Source organism: Rhinatrema bivittatum, chromosome 5, assembly GCF_901001135.1.
Source record: "Rhinatrema bivittatum chromosome 5, aRhiBiv1.1, whole genome shotgun sequence".
NCBI classification, from domain to species: Eukaryota; Metazoa; Chordata; class Amphibia; order Gymnophiona; family Rhinatrematidae; genus Rhinatrema; species Rhinatrema bivittatum.
In genome coordinates, this window is record NC_042619.1 from 252,351,943 (window position 1) to 252,368,676 (window position 16,734).

The 16,734-nt window shown below is 46.7% G+C and overlaps 1 protein-coding gene across 3 annotated transcripts in view; it reads right to left on the reverse strand.

Annotated features, from left to right (window-relative positions):
• FAM160B2 (family with sequence similarity 160 member B2) overlaps positions 1-16,734 on the reverse strand; it is a 120,980-nt gene that overhangs the window by 55,972 nt on the left and 48,274 nt on the right. For all 3 annotated transcript variants that reach the window (XM_029603840.1, XM_029603838.1, XM_029603839.1), the window contains one exon: positions 114-190. In XM_029603840.1, the coding sequence (XP_029459700.1) occupies positions 114-190 (77 nt within the window). The remainder of the gene's footprint in view (positions 1-113; positions 191-16,734) is intronic.

Genomic DNA, 16,734 nt, shown 5'->3' on the forward strand with positions numbered 1-16,734 from the left:
ATTAAACTAGCACATTGCTCCAGTAGCTGCTGTGAGAAACTGGAGATGTGCACACTCAGGTAAGATTACTCGTAACAGGTCAATCAATCAGTTAAGAATCTTCAGATACTTACATCTGTAAGAGCTGTACCTGCAGTATCCCACGGAAGAACCCATCAGCAATGGCCTTTGCTACTGCCTTGGATACTACCTGTAGTAGAGAAGATTAGAAGCAGTCAGAGCTACAAAGGAGAAAGCAAAATTGCTTACCTTGTAATAGGTGTTATCCCAGGACAGCAGGATGTAGTCCTCACATACGGGTGACGTCACTGACTGAGCCCTATTGCGGGAAAACTTCTGTCAAAGTTTCTAGAAACTTTTGACTGGCACTGTGAGGCCACTGAGCATGCCCAGCATGCCATGATATTCTCTGCCACAGGGGTCTCACTCTAGTCTCGTATTGTAGCAATGAGCTATAGCAAAAAATAAAATAATAAAAGGTATGAGACCCAACTCTGCGGGGTGGCGGGTGGGTTCCATGAGGACTACATCCTGCTATCCTGGGATAACACCTATTGCAAGGTAAGCAATTTTGCTTTATCCCAGGACAAGCAGGATGCTAGTCCTCACATATGGGTGAATAGCAAGCTAGAGGCTGATTCATTTTGTTGTGAAGCAACAGTGATGTATTGTTGTTGAAAATGAATCAGCCGAAGATTACAGCAGGTTGGATGTAGGAGTTAGGATTAAACTGGAAACAAGTTCTTTAAGACAGATTGTCCATAGGCTGAATCTTGTCGTCCTTCTTTGTCCAAACAGTAATGAGCTGCAAAGGTATGAAGAGAACTCCATGTTGCTGCTTTACATATGTCAAGTATTGGCACTGAACGATAGTGTGCTACTGAAGTTGACATTGCTCTTACTGAATGTGCTTTTACTCGCCCTTCGAGAGGAAGGCCTGCTTTTTCATAGCAAAACTGTATGCAATCTGCTAGCCAATTGGATAGAGTATGTTTACCCACTGCTTTACCCGGTTTGTTTGGATCATAGGAAACAAAAAGCTGATTGGATTTCCTGTGGACTGCAGTGCGGTTTAAGTAGAAAGATAGTGCACGTTTACAGTCCAAAGTATGTAAGGCCCATTCTCCTTGGTGAGAATGAGGCCTTGGAAAGAATGTGGGTAAAACTATGGATTGGTTCAAGTGGAATTCCGTAACTACCTTGGGAAGGAAATTTGGATGTGTACGGAGAACCACTCTGTCATGTAGGAACTTTGTATACGGTGAGTACGTGACAAGTGCTTGTAACTCACTAACCCTTCTAGCTGATGTAATGGCTATGAGGAAGATAGTTTTCCCTGTGAGAAATTTAAGATCACAGGAATCTATGGGTTCGAAAGAGGAACGCATGAGTCTTGTTAAAACCAGATTCAAGTCCCATTCTGTGACTGGAGGCCGAATTGGTGGTCTAATTTGAGTTAAACCTCTCATAAACCTACTGACAAGAGGTTGTGAGGATATAGGTGCATCTCCCATCTTATTATGGTAAGCTGAGATTGCACTTAAATGTACTATTACCAATGAAGTCTGGAGACCGGATTCTGAAAGATGGTATAAGTAGTCTAGTAGAGAAGTAGTGGGGCAAGTGAAAGGATCAATATTCTTTTGTCTGTACCACAAAGTGAATCTCTTCCATTTGGAAGAGTAATTCTTTCATGTGAAAGGTTTACGTGAAGCTATAAGCACTTGAAATACATTGGTTGAAAGATTGAGTGGCTGTAAAATCAAGCTTTCAACATCCTTGCTGTCAGGGATAAGGATTGCAGGTTGGGATGGCGCAACAGACCCTGATCCTGAGTTATGAGAGTGGGATCTATTCCCAGACGAATTGGATCCCTGACTGAGAGGTCTAGAAGTGTGGGAAACCATACTTGTCGAGGCCAATATGGGGCTATGAGTATCATGGACCCTTTGTCCTGTTGTAGCTTCACTAGAGTTTTGGTTATGAGCAGTATGGGAGGATATGTGTATAGAAGGCCTGAGTTCCAAGGGCGAGCAAAGGCGTCCTTGGCTGCCTGGTTTTTCTGCTTGTGAGGAGAACAGAATTTGTCCACTTTGTGATTCAGATGGGACGCAAAGAGGTCTATTGTCGGTTGTCCCCAACGCTGAAATATCCTGGTCGCTACGGAGGGATCCAGGGACCATTCGTGTGGTTGGAATTGACGACTGAGTCGATCCGCCACTACATTGTGAATGCCTGCCAGATACCTGGCCCTGAGGAACATTGAGTGGTTCAGGGCCCAGCCACAAATCTGTGCAGCTTCTTGACAAAGGAGATATGAGCCCGTACCTCCTTGTTTGTTGATGTACCACATGGCTACTGTGTTGCCCGTTTGGATTAGAACAGTCTTGTGTGAAAGGCAGTCCATGAACGCATGCAGCACATAACGTATAGCTCGAAGTTCCAGGAAATTGATTTGAAATGTTGCTTCGAGTTTTGTCCAAGTCCCCTGAGTTTGGAGAGTGTCTGTGTGAGCTCCCCAACCCAAGGTGGATGCATCTGTAGTTAACGTTATCTGTGGGTCTGGTTGTTGGAAGGGTAGGCCCATGCGCAAATTGTCCTTGTTCACCCAAAGTAGAGAAGAACGTAGCTGGTGGGTTACTTGAATTGGAGAATGCAGTGGTTGAATGGCTTGGATCCATTGAGATCTTAAAGTCCATTGAGTTACCCGCATGGCTAGTCTTACCATAGGAGTGACATGAACTGTGGAGGCCATGTGGCCTAGTAAGGTGAGAAACTGATGGGCTGTTGCCTGTTTCTTTGAGTGAATCGAGTTTGCCAACAGGGATAATGTTTCTGCTCGATCCTCGGGTAGAAAGGCTCTTGATAGGATAGTGTCCAAGTCTGCACCTATGACTTGAAGTAGATGAGATGGAGTAAGGTGGGATTTTTGATAATTGATGAGAAAACCCATGGAGTGAAGTAGGGAAATCGTTCGACTGAGAGAGGTGAGAGCTCCCTCTTGAGAGTGACTTCTGATGAGCCAATCGTCTAGATATGGAAAGACATGAACACTTTGCTTGTGCAAGTGTGCTGCTATTACTGCCAGACATTTGGTGAACACTCTGGGAGCAGAGGCAAGGCCGAAAGGCAGCACTCTGTATTGAAAATGTTGATGACCCACCATGAAGCGCAGATACTTGCGATGAGGAGGGAATATTGGAATGTGAGCATAAGCGTCTTGTAGATCCAGAGAACAAAGCCAGTCTCCTGTTTTTTGTTTTTTTTTTATTCTTTATTTATAACTTTTCAAATAATAGATACAATCATATTATTTGTATACAGAATACATGGTTATTTATAAAAAGAAAAAATCATTGGATTTCCACAGTTATACATTTGGAAATTAAACCATAAATATCAATCAAATGGAGGGTTTCTGTTCCTTGATAATTATCTTTTTAAGGGGGAATAACAGGAAAAAAATTTTTCAAGATTGATTCTTACTAATACTATACCCAATATTTATCATTAGATGGATAATGGGGATGAGGTAGGCATTCTATTTTGAATTAAGAAATTCTTTAATTGGTCTGGAATGAAAAATAAATATGTAACTTCTTGTTTTTTTAATAATACATTTGCACGGAAAGCGAAGGGTAAAAGAGAACCCCAATGAAAGAACCTCTTGGCGAAAATTCAAAAAGGCTTTACGCCTTTGCTGGGTGGTAACAGCCAAGTCAGGAAAGATTTTTACATCCTTGTCGTGAAATTTTACTGGGTATTTGCTAAAATATTTCTTCATGACAGAATTAACATCCAAAAAAGAATAAAAGGTCACTAGCAATGTACCCCAGTTTATTACTTCCAAGGAAGAATCCTCCAGAAAATTAGACAAATTTCCCTGGAATAATTCTGATCTCGCCATATTTCTTGAAGGAGGGAGAAAACTACAATTGTTTATAGTTGGAGCTCTATCCTCAGAAAAACCGAGTTGCCCAACAAGAAACTTTTTTAAAGTGATCAAGGGGTCTTCCCCTACTTTACGCGGAAAATTCAGGAATCTTAGATTAAATCTTTTTGAATTATTTTCTAACATTTCAACTCTACGGGATAAATATTCTTTATCTTTAACTAATGCTTGTCTAATTTCTGAGTTTTTCTTCTCTTGGAGTTCCAAAACTTTAATTCGTTCATTAGAGTCTTTTATCTGTTTTTGTATTCCCAAAGAATCTTGTTGATTCCCCTCGCACATCGAATTCATTTTCCTTTCCAGATTTTGAATTTTTCCCATCATGCCAGCCATCATGTCCCAGAGCGTATCCATCGTTACTACAGCAGGTTTGGTTGGGATATCAGCTTGCTTTAGGTTTGGTGTAGAGTCTTTAACTCCATTTGGGGCCAAACCGGAAACATCCCCTGCTGCCCCTTTAAAATTTCTAGAGGCAGCTGTGTCTGTTTCTGTTTCATCTTGGATTTTGATTGCATCAAGCTGCAATCCTCGGGGTGTTAACTCAAGATTTTCCAAAGACAGTTCTGTTACCCTTTCCAAAACTCTCTGCTGAGGTGCTAGCCCGATGTGAGGGCTAAGGGACGCTTCTTCTGCCGGCTCAATAGATTTCCCCAAAACTACTGGCACATCAGATTCCTCAGCTCCCTTAAGTGAGGGTATAGGGGATAGCATATAACTTGATATTTCTTGCTGTATAGGAGACGACATTGGTGGGGGAGGATAAATTCTTATTCTCCCCTTCCGCTTTGGAGGCATAATTAAAGGGATAGCAAGAAATAAGCTATATCACCCTTAGCAGAATCTATTGATAAATCAAGGGATCAGAGCAAGGAGCTTATTAGAGAGAAGAAGATTAACTTTAGTTCTTACTTGACCTTGGCAATCCGGCGAATCCGGCGAAGCCCGGCAAAGCCATTCCTGCGCGTGCCCCTTGAGCGCGCGTGGCTTTAGCGACGCGCCGGCTCTGCTACGCGCCGCACGCTGGCCGTTGATATTGGCCGCTTCCGGTCCTGCCTCCAATCAGCTCCTCTGCGCCGCACAGCCCAGCAGCTGACTCAGGTTACCTCCTGGCTCCGACCTGATGACACACTCCGGGGCTTCTCTCTCCGCTCCTGCTCACCCTCGCGGTAGGAGAGTCAGGGGGCCGCTGATATTGGCCGCTTCCGGTCCCGCCTCCAATCAGCTCCTCTGCGCCGCACAGCCCAGCAGCTGACTCGGGTTACTTCCTGGCTCCGACCTGATGACACACTCCGGGGCTTCTCTCTCCGCTCCTGCTCGCCCTCCGCCAGTCTCCTGTTTGAAGAAGTGGAAGCATGGTGCCTAGAGAAACCATACTGAACTTTTCTTTCTTTAGAAATTTGTTGAGATTTCTGAGGTCTAGGATGGGACGCAGGCTTCCGGTTTTCTTTGGAATGAGGAAATAACGGGAATAGAATCCTCTTCCCTTCTGAGACCGGGGTACCGGCTCTACTGCCCTGGCTTTCAGAAGGGTGGATAATTCTATTTGTAATTGAAGCATATGATTTTCGCTGAGATGAGATTGATTTGGTGGAAAATCTTGGGGAATTGAGATGAAATTGAGTTGATATCCTCGATATATTATTGATAGAACCTATTGGTCCGATGTTATTGATATCCAATTGTTGTAAAATTTGGATATCCGGCCTCCCACTGGTAGTCCTGGCTGAGGATTTGAGTAAAGGCTCAGTTCTCTGGATGAAATTTCAAAAACCAGCAGTAGGTCCTGTTTGTGGAGCAGGTTGGGGCCTAGCTGCTCTCTGTTGCCATGGTTGCGGTCTTTTCTGGGTTCTGGTGGGCCTGGGTCTAGATGCAGGAGGGTAATATCTCCGTTGTCGGTAGAAAGGCCGTCTGGTGTCTTTCCTTGGAGGTCTACGGACAGTATGTATGGAGGGTCCTGTGGGAGGGAAGATAGCTGTCTCAATGTTTCTGTGTGCTCTTTTAATTGAGACACAGCATCCTGTACCTTGGATCCGAATAAGTTGTCTCCTAGGCAGGGGAGATCCACTAACTTATCCTGGACCTCTGGCATAAGGTCTGAGGCCTTGAGCCAAGCCTACCTCCTGGCACTGATGCCTGAATCAGCCACTCTTGAAGCCGTCTCAAAGCCATTGTAGGCAGCTCGGACTTCATGTTTTCCGGCTTCTAAACCTTTGTTTATGATGGTCTGTGCAGTCTCCTGGTATTGTGTGGGAAGAGATTGAACAAACTCCTCAATTTGTTTCCATAGATTTCTCTGGTGCTGGGTCATATAGAGGTGATAGGATGAGATCCTGGAATTCAACATTGCACCTTGAAACACTTTACGACCCAGGGAATCCAGAAAACTATGGTCTTTACCTGGGGGATTTGATGAGTGGACCCTTGTTCTTTTAGACCTTTTCTGCGCTGATTCCACGACCACTGAGTGGTGGGGAAGTTGTGACTTTTGATATCCAGGAGTGGATTGCACTAGGTAGGTACTATCCATTCTTTTATTTACTGCAGGAACAGAGCAGGGGTGTTCCCAAAGATGATGTTGTAGCTGTAATAAAACATCATGAATTGGAATTGCCACAACCTGTTTTGGAGGATCAACGAATTGGAGTACCTCCAAGGTCTGTTGTCTAGTGTCCTGCTCTGTTTCTAATTTAAAGGGGATGGAGTCCGCCATCTCCTGCACAAATGTGGTGAAGGTGAGATCTTCTGGAGGAGATTTTTTTCTGGGATGTGGTGTTGATGGGTCAGACATAAAGTCTTCTGATGAAGTGTCTGAAGCAGTATCACTCCATGTATCATATTCTGGAGTTTTTTGTTGTGGTATTGATGGTTTAGGTGGAGGAACAAGGCCCGAAGGTCCTGGCAAAGGGTCTTCAGTAGAAGAATCTTCTTCCCTTGGGTTGGATGGCAAAGAATCCAATAAATTCTGGTATCTTCTTTGTAAGATATTATACAGTGCTTCCTCTGTGGATTTTAGAGCCTCAGGAGGAAGTGGCATCGTTGATGAAGACTTTGGCATCAAGGATATCGGTCTCTTCGATGATTGTTTAGTGGTTGTCGATGTTGTTCCATTTTTCCTTTGTGTTGGCGCCAGGGTGACCATGGGCATCGGTATCGGAACCGATGAAGTGGACGGCATCGATACAGACTCCGAAAAGAAAGGAGGCATCGATATTGGTATCGCCGGCGCGGTCATCAGTGGCATTGAAGACACTGGCATCGAGGTTGTCCCCGGCATCGGGAGTGATCCTGGCACTGGCGATGTCGCCGGTACTGATACTGCCATCGTCATCGGTATGTTTACCAGCATCGGTGACATCACCGGTGAAGCAGACGTCACTGGCATCGGCGGTATCGGCATGGTCGCCGGTAGTTGGTCTTTTAGGGCTTGCCTTACCGCTTCTTTAATCAATGTGGTCAAGTCCTGTGGTACAGGTGGAAAACTTGGCGCCGATGGAGGAGGAGATAACATCTCCTGCGACGGCTGTGTAGGCTGTACCGAGGGAGGCCTAGGAGACGGCGATGTATCCTTATGTTTTGGCCGTTTCCCGCTCGGTTCCTCCGGGGAGGTAAAGTGACGGAGACACGGAGGCATGCCGATGTCGATGTTTGTGTTTAGGCCTTACCTCGGTCTCCAATCTCATCGATGATGTCGATGGTGTTGGCGATGCTTTATCCCATAGAACCGTCCAGTCAACGTTTTTTCAGCAGGATTTTCTTTGTAATTCCTGCTGGGGAAGATTTAGTCGAAGTCGAAGGTGAAGGAATTAGTTGCAGGCGAAAAAGTTGTTCAATTTTTTCCTGCCGGAGTTTCCTTCCCTTTGGTGTCATTTCCTGACATTGTTGACAGGACGAAATATCGTGTTTTTCGCCCAAACAGATAACGCATTCGAGGTGCGGGTCTGTGACCGACATGGTCCGATTGCAGATCAGGCATTTTTTAAAACCCGAAGCATTGGTATTGTCAACAGCCATCGGTGGGATATATGAGAGTGAGATCCCCTAAGGGAGAGAAATTTTTAAGAGATGACTTTTCAGTTAGAATTGTATAAAACTCAGAGAGCTCCTATGTCCACGATGCCTACAGCAGCGCGGAAAAACGAAGACCAGAGTGAGACCCCTGTGGCAGAGAATATCATGTCATGCTGGGCATGCTCAGTGGCCTCACAGTGCCAGTCAAAAGTTTCTAGAAACTTTGACAGAAGTTTTCCCGCAATAGGGCCCTGTCAGTGATGTCACCCGTATGTGAGGACTGGCATCCTGCTTGTCCTGGGATAAAAGCAGATTCACTGAAGAGTCAGCAATCAATTTCCTTAGGTCAGTCTCTCTACATGAGTTTGTTTAGCACATCCCATGACAAGACTGAACCTCATTTGTAAGCTAGAGTAAGTGGGCCTGATCACAATCTATCACCTATTTAATATTTGTACCACGTAAATGGAGTTTCCTTCTGGCATTCACATGGTGTAATATTCACAGGTGACACATCAAGGGGACTATTTCTGTGTTGTTCTGTCATATTTTCCTGCTCTCTGACTGCATCTCCTTGAAGTTAACATGATTTAGTATAGTTCTGGATATTGCTAGGATGTTTTGCCGAGGTTTTATATTGTTCTGTTATTATCGATGTGTACTGCTTATGGTGCTATTATCACTAGCGATCTAGCAATACAAATCAAAATAAATTAAATACTAGCTGATCATCTCTCTCTCCATACATAGAACAGAATAGTCGCTTAGTACAGCTATTTCTATTAGCAATACTCGTCTTGTGATTTTATCCTTTATCACAATCTAGTGTTTCAGCATCAAATTAGGATTAACCTTCCTCTAGTAAGTCACTTTGGCACATCTGTGAAAGCCAAAAGTCATCCTGTCATCACCTGAGAAGTTCTTTATTTTTGTTTCTTGAAAATGGCCGTCACAGGAGCTGTAAAGCTTCAAATTATCTAGAAACAGTGGGTGCAACGTAATCTGCGGATCACTTGTGCCTCTGAGATTAAGCGTGCTCAGTGCCAGACAGGGAATCTTCATGAAATATTCCTTGCTGGATCCTGATGTTGGGAATGACATCTGTTCAGCTGGAGCATAAATTTCTACCTTTTTATGATCATCTTAATGTACTCTTATCAAGCCTGGATTTATTTTGTGCATTTCAGAGCAATTTATAATCAAAGAATGTGGGATGCAATCAAAACAATTTCTTATAGTAGATTCTTGCTATACTAAGGCTCTGCCCGTGATGCCTTTATTCAGCTTTAATTGGACTTTGCTAGCACATGATCCTCTCTTCTTGCCTCTCTCTTCTATTGCTCGAAGGAACTTAATATGGATATTAATTGGAGTATATTTTTATGACGCTGCTTTTTTTTTTTTTTTTTTTTTTTTTAGTATTCTTGATTTTATTTGGCGCTCCCAATTACTAATGTAATTTAATTGCAACCAATGAGATTTTGATGAGCAGGGACGTATGCATCCATGATAGGCTGGGAGCTGATGATCCCTCCCTTCTGTATGTGTTTCTTTTCACATAAGAATTCTGAGAGTAACCACCCAAATGAAAGTGGCAGGCAGAAATTGAAAGTTCCTGTTCATACCCCAGATCGGTCCAGACAAGTGGGTTTTGCATCCCTACAAGCAGATGGAGGCAGAGAATAAAAAATGTTCAGGCACTGCTACATAACAGAGTGTGCCACTTGCAGTCCCTCGGTATTTCTCTGTCTCCAGCAGATGGTAGAGGTGCAAACCTGCAGTCTGGAGTTTCAAAAGAGAACAAAAAGAGAGAAATAAGAAATTAGGTTGGAAGAAAGAAGATTCCTAGCAGGAAGGCTCCCCGAGGTGTTAGGTTCCTTCGTGGGCCATCCCTTGGGAAGAGCAGGGGTAGCGGGGGGTTTGGTGATCCCTGATCTAGCTCAATCCTCATCTATTGGGGGGGGGGTGAAAGCCAAGGGGTCTGGTTCCCTCACTCCCTCTGGATCCCCATCATCCTCAGCGATCAGCTGCCAACATCCAGAAGCAGGGAAATATTCAGGTTTATTTCTTCTTCCTTGGTTGCTGTTTCTGGGTGTCTGCTCAGGGGGCAATATTGAGTGAGTGGGGGCTAGGTGCTTGAACAGTGTCAGAGCGTGGGTATCACGCTGGCGGCAGTTTCCTGCACCAGGGAGTTATTTTTAGGCCCGATTGCAGCTGAATGGCGCCTCCTGCTCAGCACGGGAAAGTCTGTCATAGCTGCGGTTTGAAACATATGCGACTCAATTCAGCCGCATTTTGCAGTGATTGTGTCTCCAGAGTGGTTGGGAGGACTCTCCAGGAGCGGTCGAGCAATGAGGTCGGCAGGGCTGGTGCAGGAGACCCGAGGGGGGGGTCTCAGAAGACAGCGGCCATCTTAGCTCCAAATGTTAGGAGCCAGGCTTCTGCAAGGGAGCCTCAGGACTGCCCTCCCCTACACTTTCCTTTTAATTACTGTCCTGTTGGAGACGGGAAAAGGAAGAGGTCCAAGGAAATGTGGATCAGGATTCCACCGATTCTGAAGAATTCTCCACAGATTTTGTCCTGCACCTTCATAAGGCCTATTTAGCCATGGAGGAGATAGGATAGGAAAATTGGTTCTTACCTAATTTTCATTCCTGTAGTACCACAGATCAATCCAGATTCCTGGATTTTGCCTCCCTACCAGCGGATGGAGACAGAGAAAGTTTCACTGATACTGTACATAACCTAGTGTGTCACCTGAGGTCCCTCAGGTTTGACCTGACCCAAGTCAAGATGACAGCAACAACTGTAAATTTCTAAGCAAGCTTCTAAGCAAACTCGCCCCCCTCCAACGAGTCGGAAGAAGGTGAAGTTGCCCAAAAAGACAACGGAAAACTTGTTTCCCAAACTTAACATAAGTGTTCAGCATTGAAAACCCCCAACTCCACACTATATACAAAGTAACAGTACAAGCCGTGGACTCTGTCCCCCAGTAAATGGCCGGGTCTCTGGACTGATCTGTGGTAGTACAGAAACAAAAATTAGCAGGTAAGAACCAATTTTCCTTTCCCTGTACATACCCAGATCAGTCCAGACTCCTGGGATGTACCTAAGCTCCCCTTAACTTGGGTGGGGCGTGGAGCGTTCCACTTGTAGAACATTCTCACCAAAGCACATGGAGCCCCAACATCCAAGCAATAATGCCTAGCAAAAGTGGGCAACGACTTCCCAGTAGCCGCCTAGCAAATTTCATGCAGAAACACTTGCTGTGACTCAGCTCAGAAAGTCGCCTGAGAATGCGTCATGTGCGCCCCTAAACCCCCCCAGCAGCGGGCACCCTTTACAAATGTAAGTCGACTCGATTGCTTCCTTCAGGCACCACACAATTGTAGCTTTAGATGACTTATTTCCCTTCTCTGGACCACTCCACAGTACAAAGAAGTGATACAATCTACAAAGAGGAGATGCGATCTATGGAAATCATAATGACCTTTAGATACCTCAATAATGCATGCCTCCAATCTAAGAGCCTAAGCTCCAGCGCATGAGGTGTCGAGGAATCCAAATCCATAAAAGCTGGAAGCTCTACTGTCTAAGATGGAACACCGAGATTACCTCAGGTAGAAAATAAAGCACCATACAAAAAGAGACCCCCCGAATCAGACATCTGTAGGAATGGATCTCAACACGTCAGTGCCTAGAGTTCTGAAATTCTCCTGGCTGATACAATCTACAAAGAGGAGATGCGATCTATGGAAATCATAATGACTTTTAGATACCTCAATAATGCATGCCTCCAATCTAAGAGCCTAAGCTCCAGCGCATGAGGTGTCGAGGAATCCAAATCCATAAAAGCTGGAAGCTCTACTGTCTAAGATGGAACACCGAGATTACCTCAGGCAGAAAATAAAGCACCATACAAAAAGAGACCCCCCGAATCAGACATCTGTAGGAATGGATCTCAACACGTCAGTGCCTAGAGTTCTGAAATTCTCCTGGCTGAACAAACAGCAACCAAGAAAACCACTTTAAGAGTCAAGTCTTTAACCCTAACTCTGTTTAGTGGTTCAAACAGAGCCTCACACAATCCTCAAAGGACTAGATTCAGATTCCAAGATGGACAAATGTTCAGCACCTGAGGACGTAAGTTCTTAGCTCCCTGAAGGAACCATAGAACATCCAGATGTGCAGACAGAGAATATCCTTGCACCTTACCCCAGAGACAACCCATTGAGAGTTAAAGGCCAGTCCCTTGACCAGAATCTTTCTGTAGAAAAGCCAAAATAAGCAACAGCATAGCCTGAACAGACTGAGGTTGCACTCCATCAACAGCAGACCAAGATTAGAAGATCCTGCAAATTCGCGCATACGTCAGGGATGTAGAAGGTGGAAATAACCGCTTTGGAATATCCCCTCATTCTCAGTTGTCTCCTCTCAGAAGCGAAGCCACAAGGAAAAAGTGGAAAACAGTTGACTGATGTCTGAATCTCAGGGGTCCATCTATGGCCATGTTGATCAGATCTGGGAAGCATGGTTGATGTGGCCACTCTGGAGCTATCAGCATCAGGTTGCTTGGATGTTTCTCTATTCACTGAAATACCTTGTCTACAAGAGGCCATGGGAAGGAAGACAAAGAAGAATCTCTCGAGTCCATGGCAGCACCAGAGCTCCCATTCCTTTGTACCGTGTTCAGTGGCTGTAAAACCGCGACGCCTTGGTGTTCTCTTTGGTCAGGATATCTCCATCTTCTGTAAATGACACACATCGCTGCCTCAGACAGCTCCCATTCCTTGGGGTCTAACTTTCTCTGACTAACAAAATCCGCCTGAACGTAGTTCACTTCAGCAATGTGAGATACTGCCAGCTGCTCCAAGTGCTGTTCTGCCCATAAAATCAACTCCTGGGCCTCTAGAGCTGCTGCCTGAATCTTGGCTCCACCTTGACAGTTGATGTAGTCCACTGTCATCGCATTGTCTGATAGGATCCGTACTGGAAGACTGCGTAACCTTGGCAGATAGGCATGCAATGTGAAATGCATCGCTCTCGTCTCTAACCAACTGATAGGCTATGAGGCCTCCTATTTCGACCTCTGGCCCTGCGCCAACTGATCTTGCCACAATTCCCTCCAAGCAGAGAGGCTTGCATCAGTGGTTACTATTATCCAATTCAGATTCTCCAGTTCCACACCATGCTTGAGATTGGTGCGACTAAACACCACGAAAGACTGTCCCTGGCTTCCCCCTCTAACAGACGAGGAAGATGAAACTCTTCTAATAACGGATTCCAGTGGGAGAAGAGCCCCCTGCAGAAGCCACATATATGCTCATGCCCAATGCATTAATTCCAATGTTGATGCCATAGAACCCAGATCTGTAAATAGTCCCAGACCCTGGGCACCGAAAGCTCTAGCAGAAGCCTAATCTGACTCTGCAATTTCAACAGTCTCTCTCCGTGAGAAACACTCTCTCCGCTAGTGTGTTGAACCGTGCTCCCAGATACTTCAGAGTTTGTAAGAAGACTAAATGGCTTGCTGCTAGGTTCATCACCCATCCTAGAGACTTCAAGTGCATTGGTAACTTTTCTACTGATTGTCAACAGAAATCATTTGATTTCACATGAATAAGCCAGTCATCCAGATATGGATACACCAACACACCCTCCTTTTGCAATGCGGCTGCCCCCCACCACCATCACACCTTGATGAAGGTACATGGAGTCATCGCCAGCCGAAGGGAAGGGCTCAAAAACGAAAATGTTCCCTTAGGCCCATGAATCTCAGGAATCTCTGGTGCTCTGGGCTGATATGCCTCTATCAAGGCGAGAGATACCAAGAACTCTCCCTTGTGTACCGCTGCAATGACGGACCTCAGAGTTGCACCTCAGAGTTTCCATGTAGAAACAGGGAAACTTTAGAGCTGCATTTACCTTCTTTAAATCTAATATCTCTTAAATTGGATACAGGGGAGGGGGGGAAGAAATAGGATGCTTAACTTAAAATTGAAGTCCAGCCACACTAAGCGTGTTCAGGTTCTGAGCCAAGACTCGAGACATACCGAGCATGTTCAGGGTCTAAGCCAAAAAACTCAGCAAGACATCTCTGGGAAAAAAAGAAAAACCTGAGCAGAGTCCAAAGCGGCTCTCAATCATATGCAATTTCTCCCTCTTCAAGAAGTGAGAAAGCCAATTCCCCATCAGAATCCTCTAATGTCTCATGATTCACACCCCCTTGAACATTGGACTTGGATGAGGAATCTGCCAACCAGTTGCGGAGCCAGAGGAGACATTGCGCCGAGACCACCAAGACCATTGATCTTGCCAGCACTTGTAGTAGGTCAAACAGGGAATCCGCTCCATAGGCTATAACTGCCTCTAGGCGGTCTGCCTGGCTTGCTTCCTCTGGCGGTAGGTCCTGAGAGGTAAGGAGTTGCTGAACCCAGTGAAGCCCTGCTCTTTGCACAAGTGAACCACAGATGGCTGCTCGTACTCCCAGTGCAGAAACCTCAAATACCCTTTTGAGGCAGACTTCCAGCTTCCTGTCCTGCAGATCCCGCAGGGCCGTGCCTCCTGTAACCGGGATAGTTGTCCGCTTTGTGACAGCTGAGACCGCGGAGTCAACCTTTGGAACCTTAAGAAGATCTAAAAAGTCCTCAGGAAGAGGGTATAGTTTATCCATCGCCCTGCTGACCTTCAGTGAGGCTTCGGGCATATCCCATTCTCTGGCCAACAGTTGTAGGAAGGTGGGATGGGTAGGGAAGGCCCTGGACGGAGGGCGGAGGTCCGCCAATACTGGGTCCCCCTTCTTCGCCGAGGTGGAAGGTCCCGGTGGATCCTGGGAAGCCTTGATGTCCAGCTCTTGAAGAATGTGGAATGAGAGCGTCCATCTCGTCCCTCTGGAAAATCCGTAGTACCCTCGGGTCAACCCCTTCCATCTGTGCGGCGAGCAGGGGATCCTCCAGACCCGGATCTGGAGCTGAATCAACCCCCCCTCCGCAGGTGAAAGTGCGAGACGCACCCGGGAGGTCCCCTGAGGGGCCCCCGGTGTGCCCCTCCCCTCCCCCCCCCCCGCTGGGTCCTGGGCTCCCTGGAGAACCCCCTCAGGAGGAGTATCAGCTGCCCTGGGGACTTTGGGAGGCGGGGGTCCTGCTGTGGAATCCGGAGGCTGGGCCATCCTTGCCAAATAAGCATTGTGCATCAGTAGAACAAAGTCCGTGGTAAACGGAGGAGGACCCGGGGGGGGGGGGGGGGCAGAGTAGAGGAGGTTCCAGGCTGTAAATGGATTCCCAGGGGCAGAACCGGTGTCAGAACCGGTGGTGGAATGTCAGAAAAATCCTCCCAATCGTCTCCTGAAGGCAACGGCATGACTGGCTCTGGGACCAAAATGGCCACCGTTTCCGCGCGAAGCGGAATCAGAGCCAGCCCCTGTTTCTGAAGGCGCGCTTCATCACGCGAAGAAGGATGCCCCGGCGGCTGCGAGGTGCCTTCCCCACCAGGGAGGCATCGTGTGCATACCCCATCGCAGGATAACCTCGATCCCGGTTCTCTGCACGCTGAGCATTTAAGCGCCCTCGGCATGAGGGCAAGGGGGGAAGGGGTAGAGAGCCGCGATGAAGTAGAGACAGCGCCGCAGGCAGCGGGAAAACACTTCCGCTTTTAGCCACCGACCCGGATGAACAAGTGCCAGCAGAGGAAAGTAGCCTCTCTGCGGTCAGCAGCCCCGGGGAATGTGCGTCTTGGGGCCGCGGGTCGGAACGCGGCGGGGGGGGGGGGAGGGGGGAGAGGTTGAAACCTCCAACATCCACCCCCAGGAGAACTGATTCGAGGAGACCTAGAAAAAAAGATAAAAATCACAAAAAATTACCCCACCAGGAAAAGAGAAAGGAAAGGGAACCAGCCAAAGTGAAAGCAAATGTTGCTTACCTGTAACAGGTGTTCTCACAGGACAGCAGGATGTTAGTCCTCACATATGGGTGACATCACAGGATGGAGCCCAATCACAGAAAACTTCTGTCAAAGTTTCCAGAACTTTGACTGGCCCCTACTGGGCATGCCCAGCATGGCACTAACCCTGCAGCCAGCAGGGGTCCCCCTTCAGTCTTATTTGAAAGCTACAGGCAGTGCCGAAAAATAAAATAACAAAACATTACGAACCCAACACCACGGAGCGGCGGAAGGGTTCCGTGAGGACTAACATCCTGCTGTCCTGTGAGAACACCTGTTACAGGTAAGCAACATTTGCTTTCTCACAGGACAAGCAGGATGGTAGTCCTCACATATGGGTGAGTACCGAGCTGAGGATGTCCGAACATGCACCAAATGTACCCAAAGGCATGCAACTGGCACCACAACTGGGGTGGAATTTGGTAGAGAGCATCCTGAACCCCACCAGGCAGGCGGAAGGGTGTAGGTACATCGCGTTGTAAATAAGTTACGAAGGACAGACTGGCCGAAGATGGAATCTTGTCTTCCGGCTTTGTCCAAGCAATAGTGGCTGCAAAGGTGTGGAGAGAACTCCAGGTTGCAACCCTGCAAATGTCAGGAAGCGGCACCGATCGTAGATGTGCTACTGAAGTCACTATGGCCCTCACAGAGTGTGCTTTAACACGGTCTTGAAATGGAATGCCCGCTTGCTGGTAGCAGAAGGATATGCAGTCCGCCAGCCAGGAGGAGAGAGTCTGCTTACCCACAGGCTTCCCTTACTTGTTAGGGTGGAAAGAGACGAACAATTGAGTGCTTTCCCTGTGGGCAGCTCTACGGTCTAGGTAAAACGCTAGAGC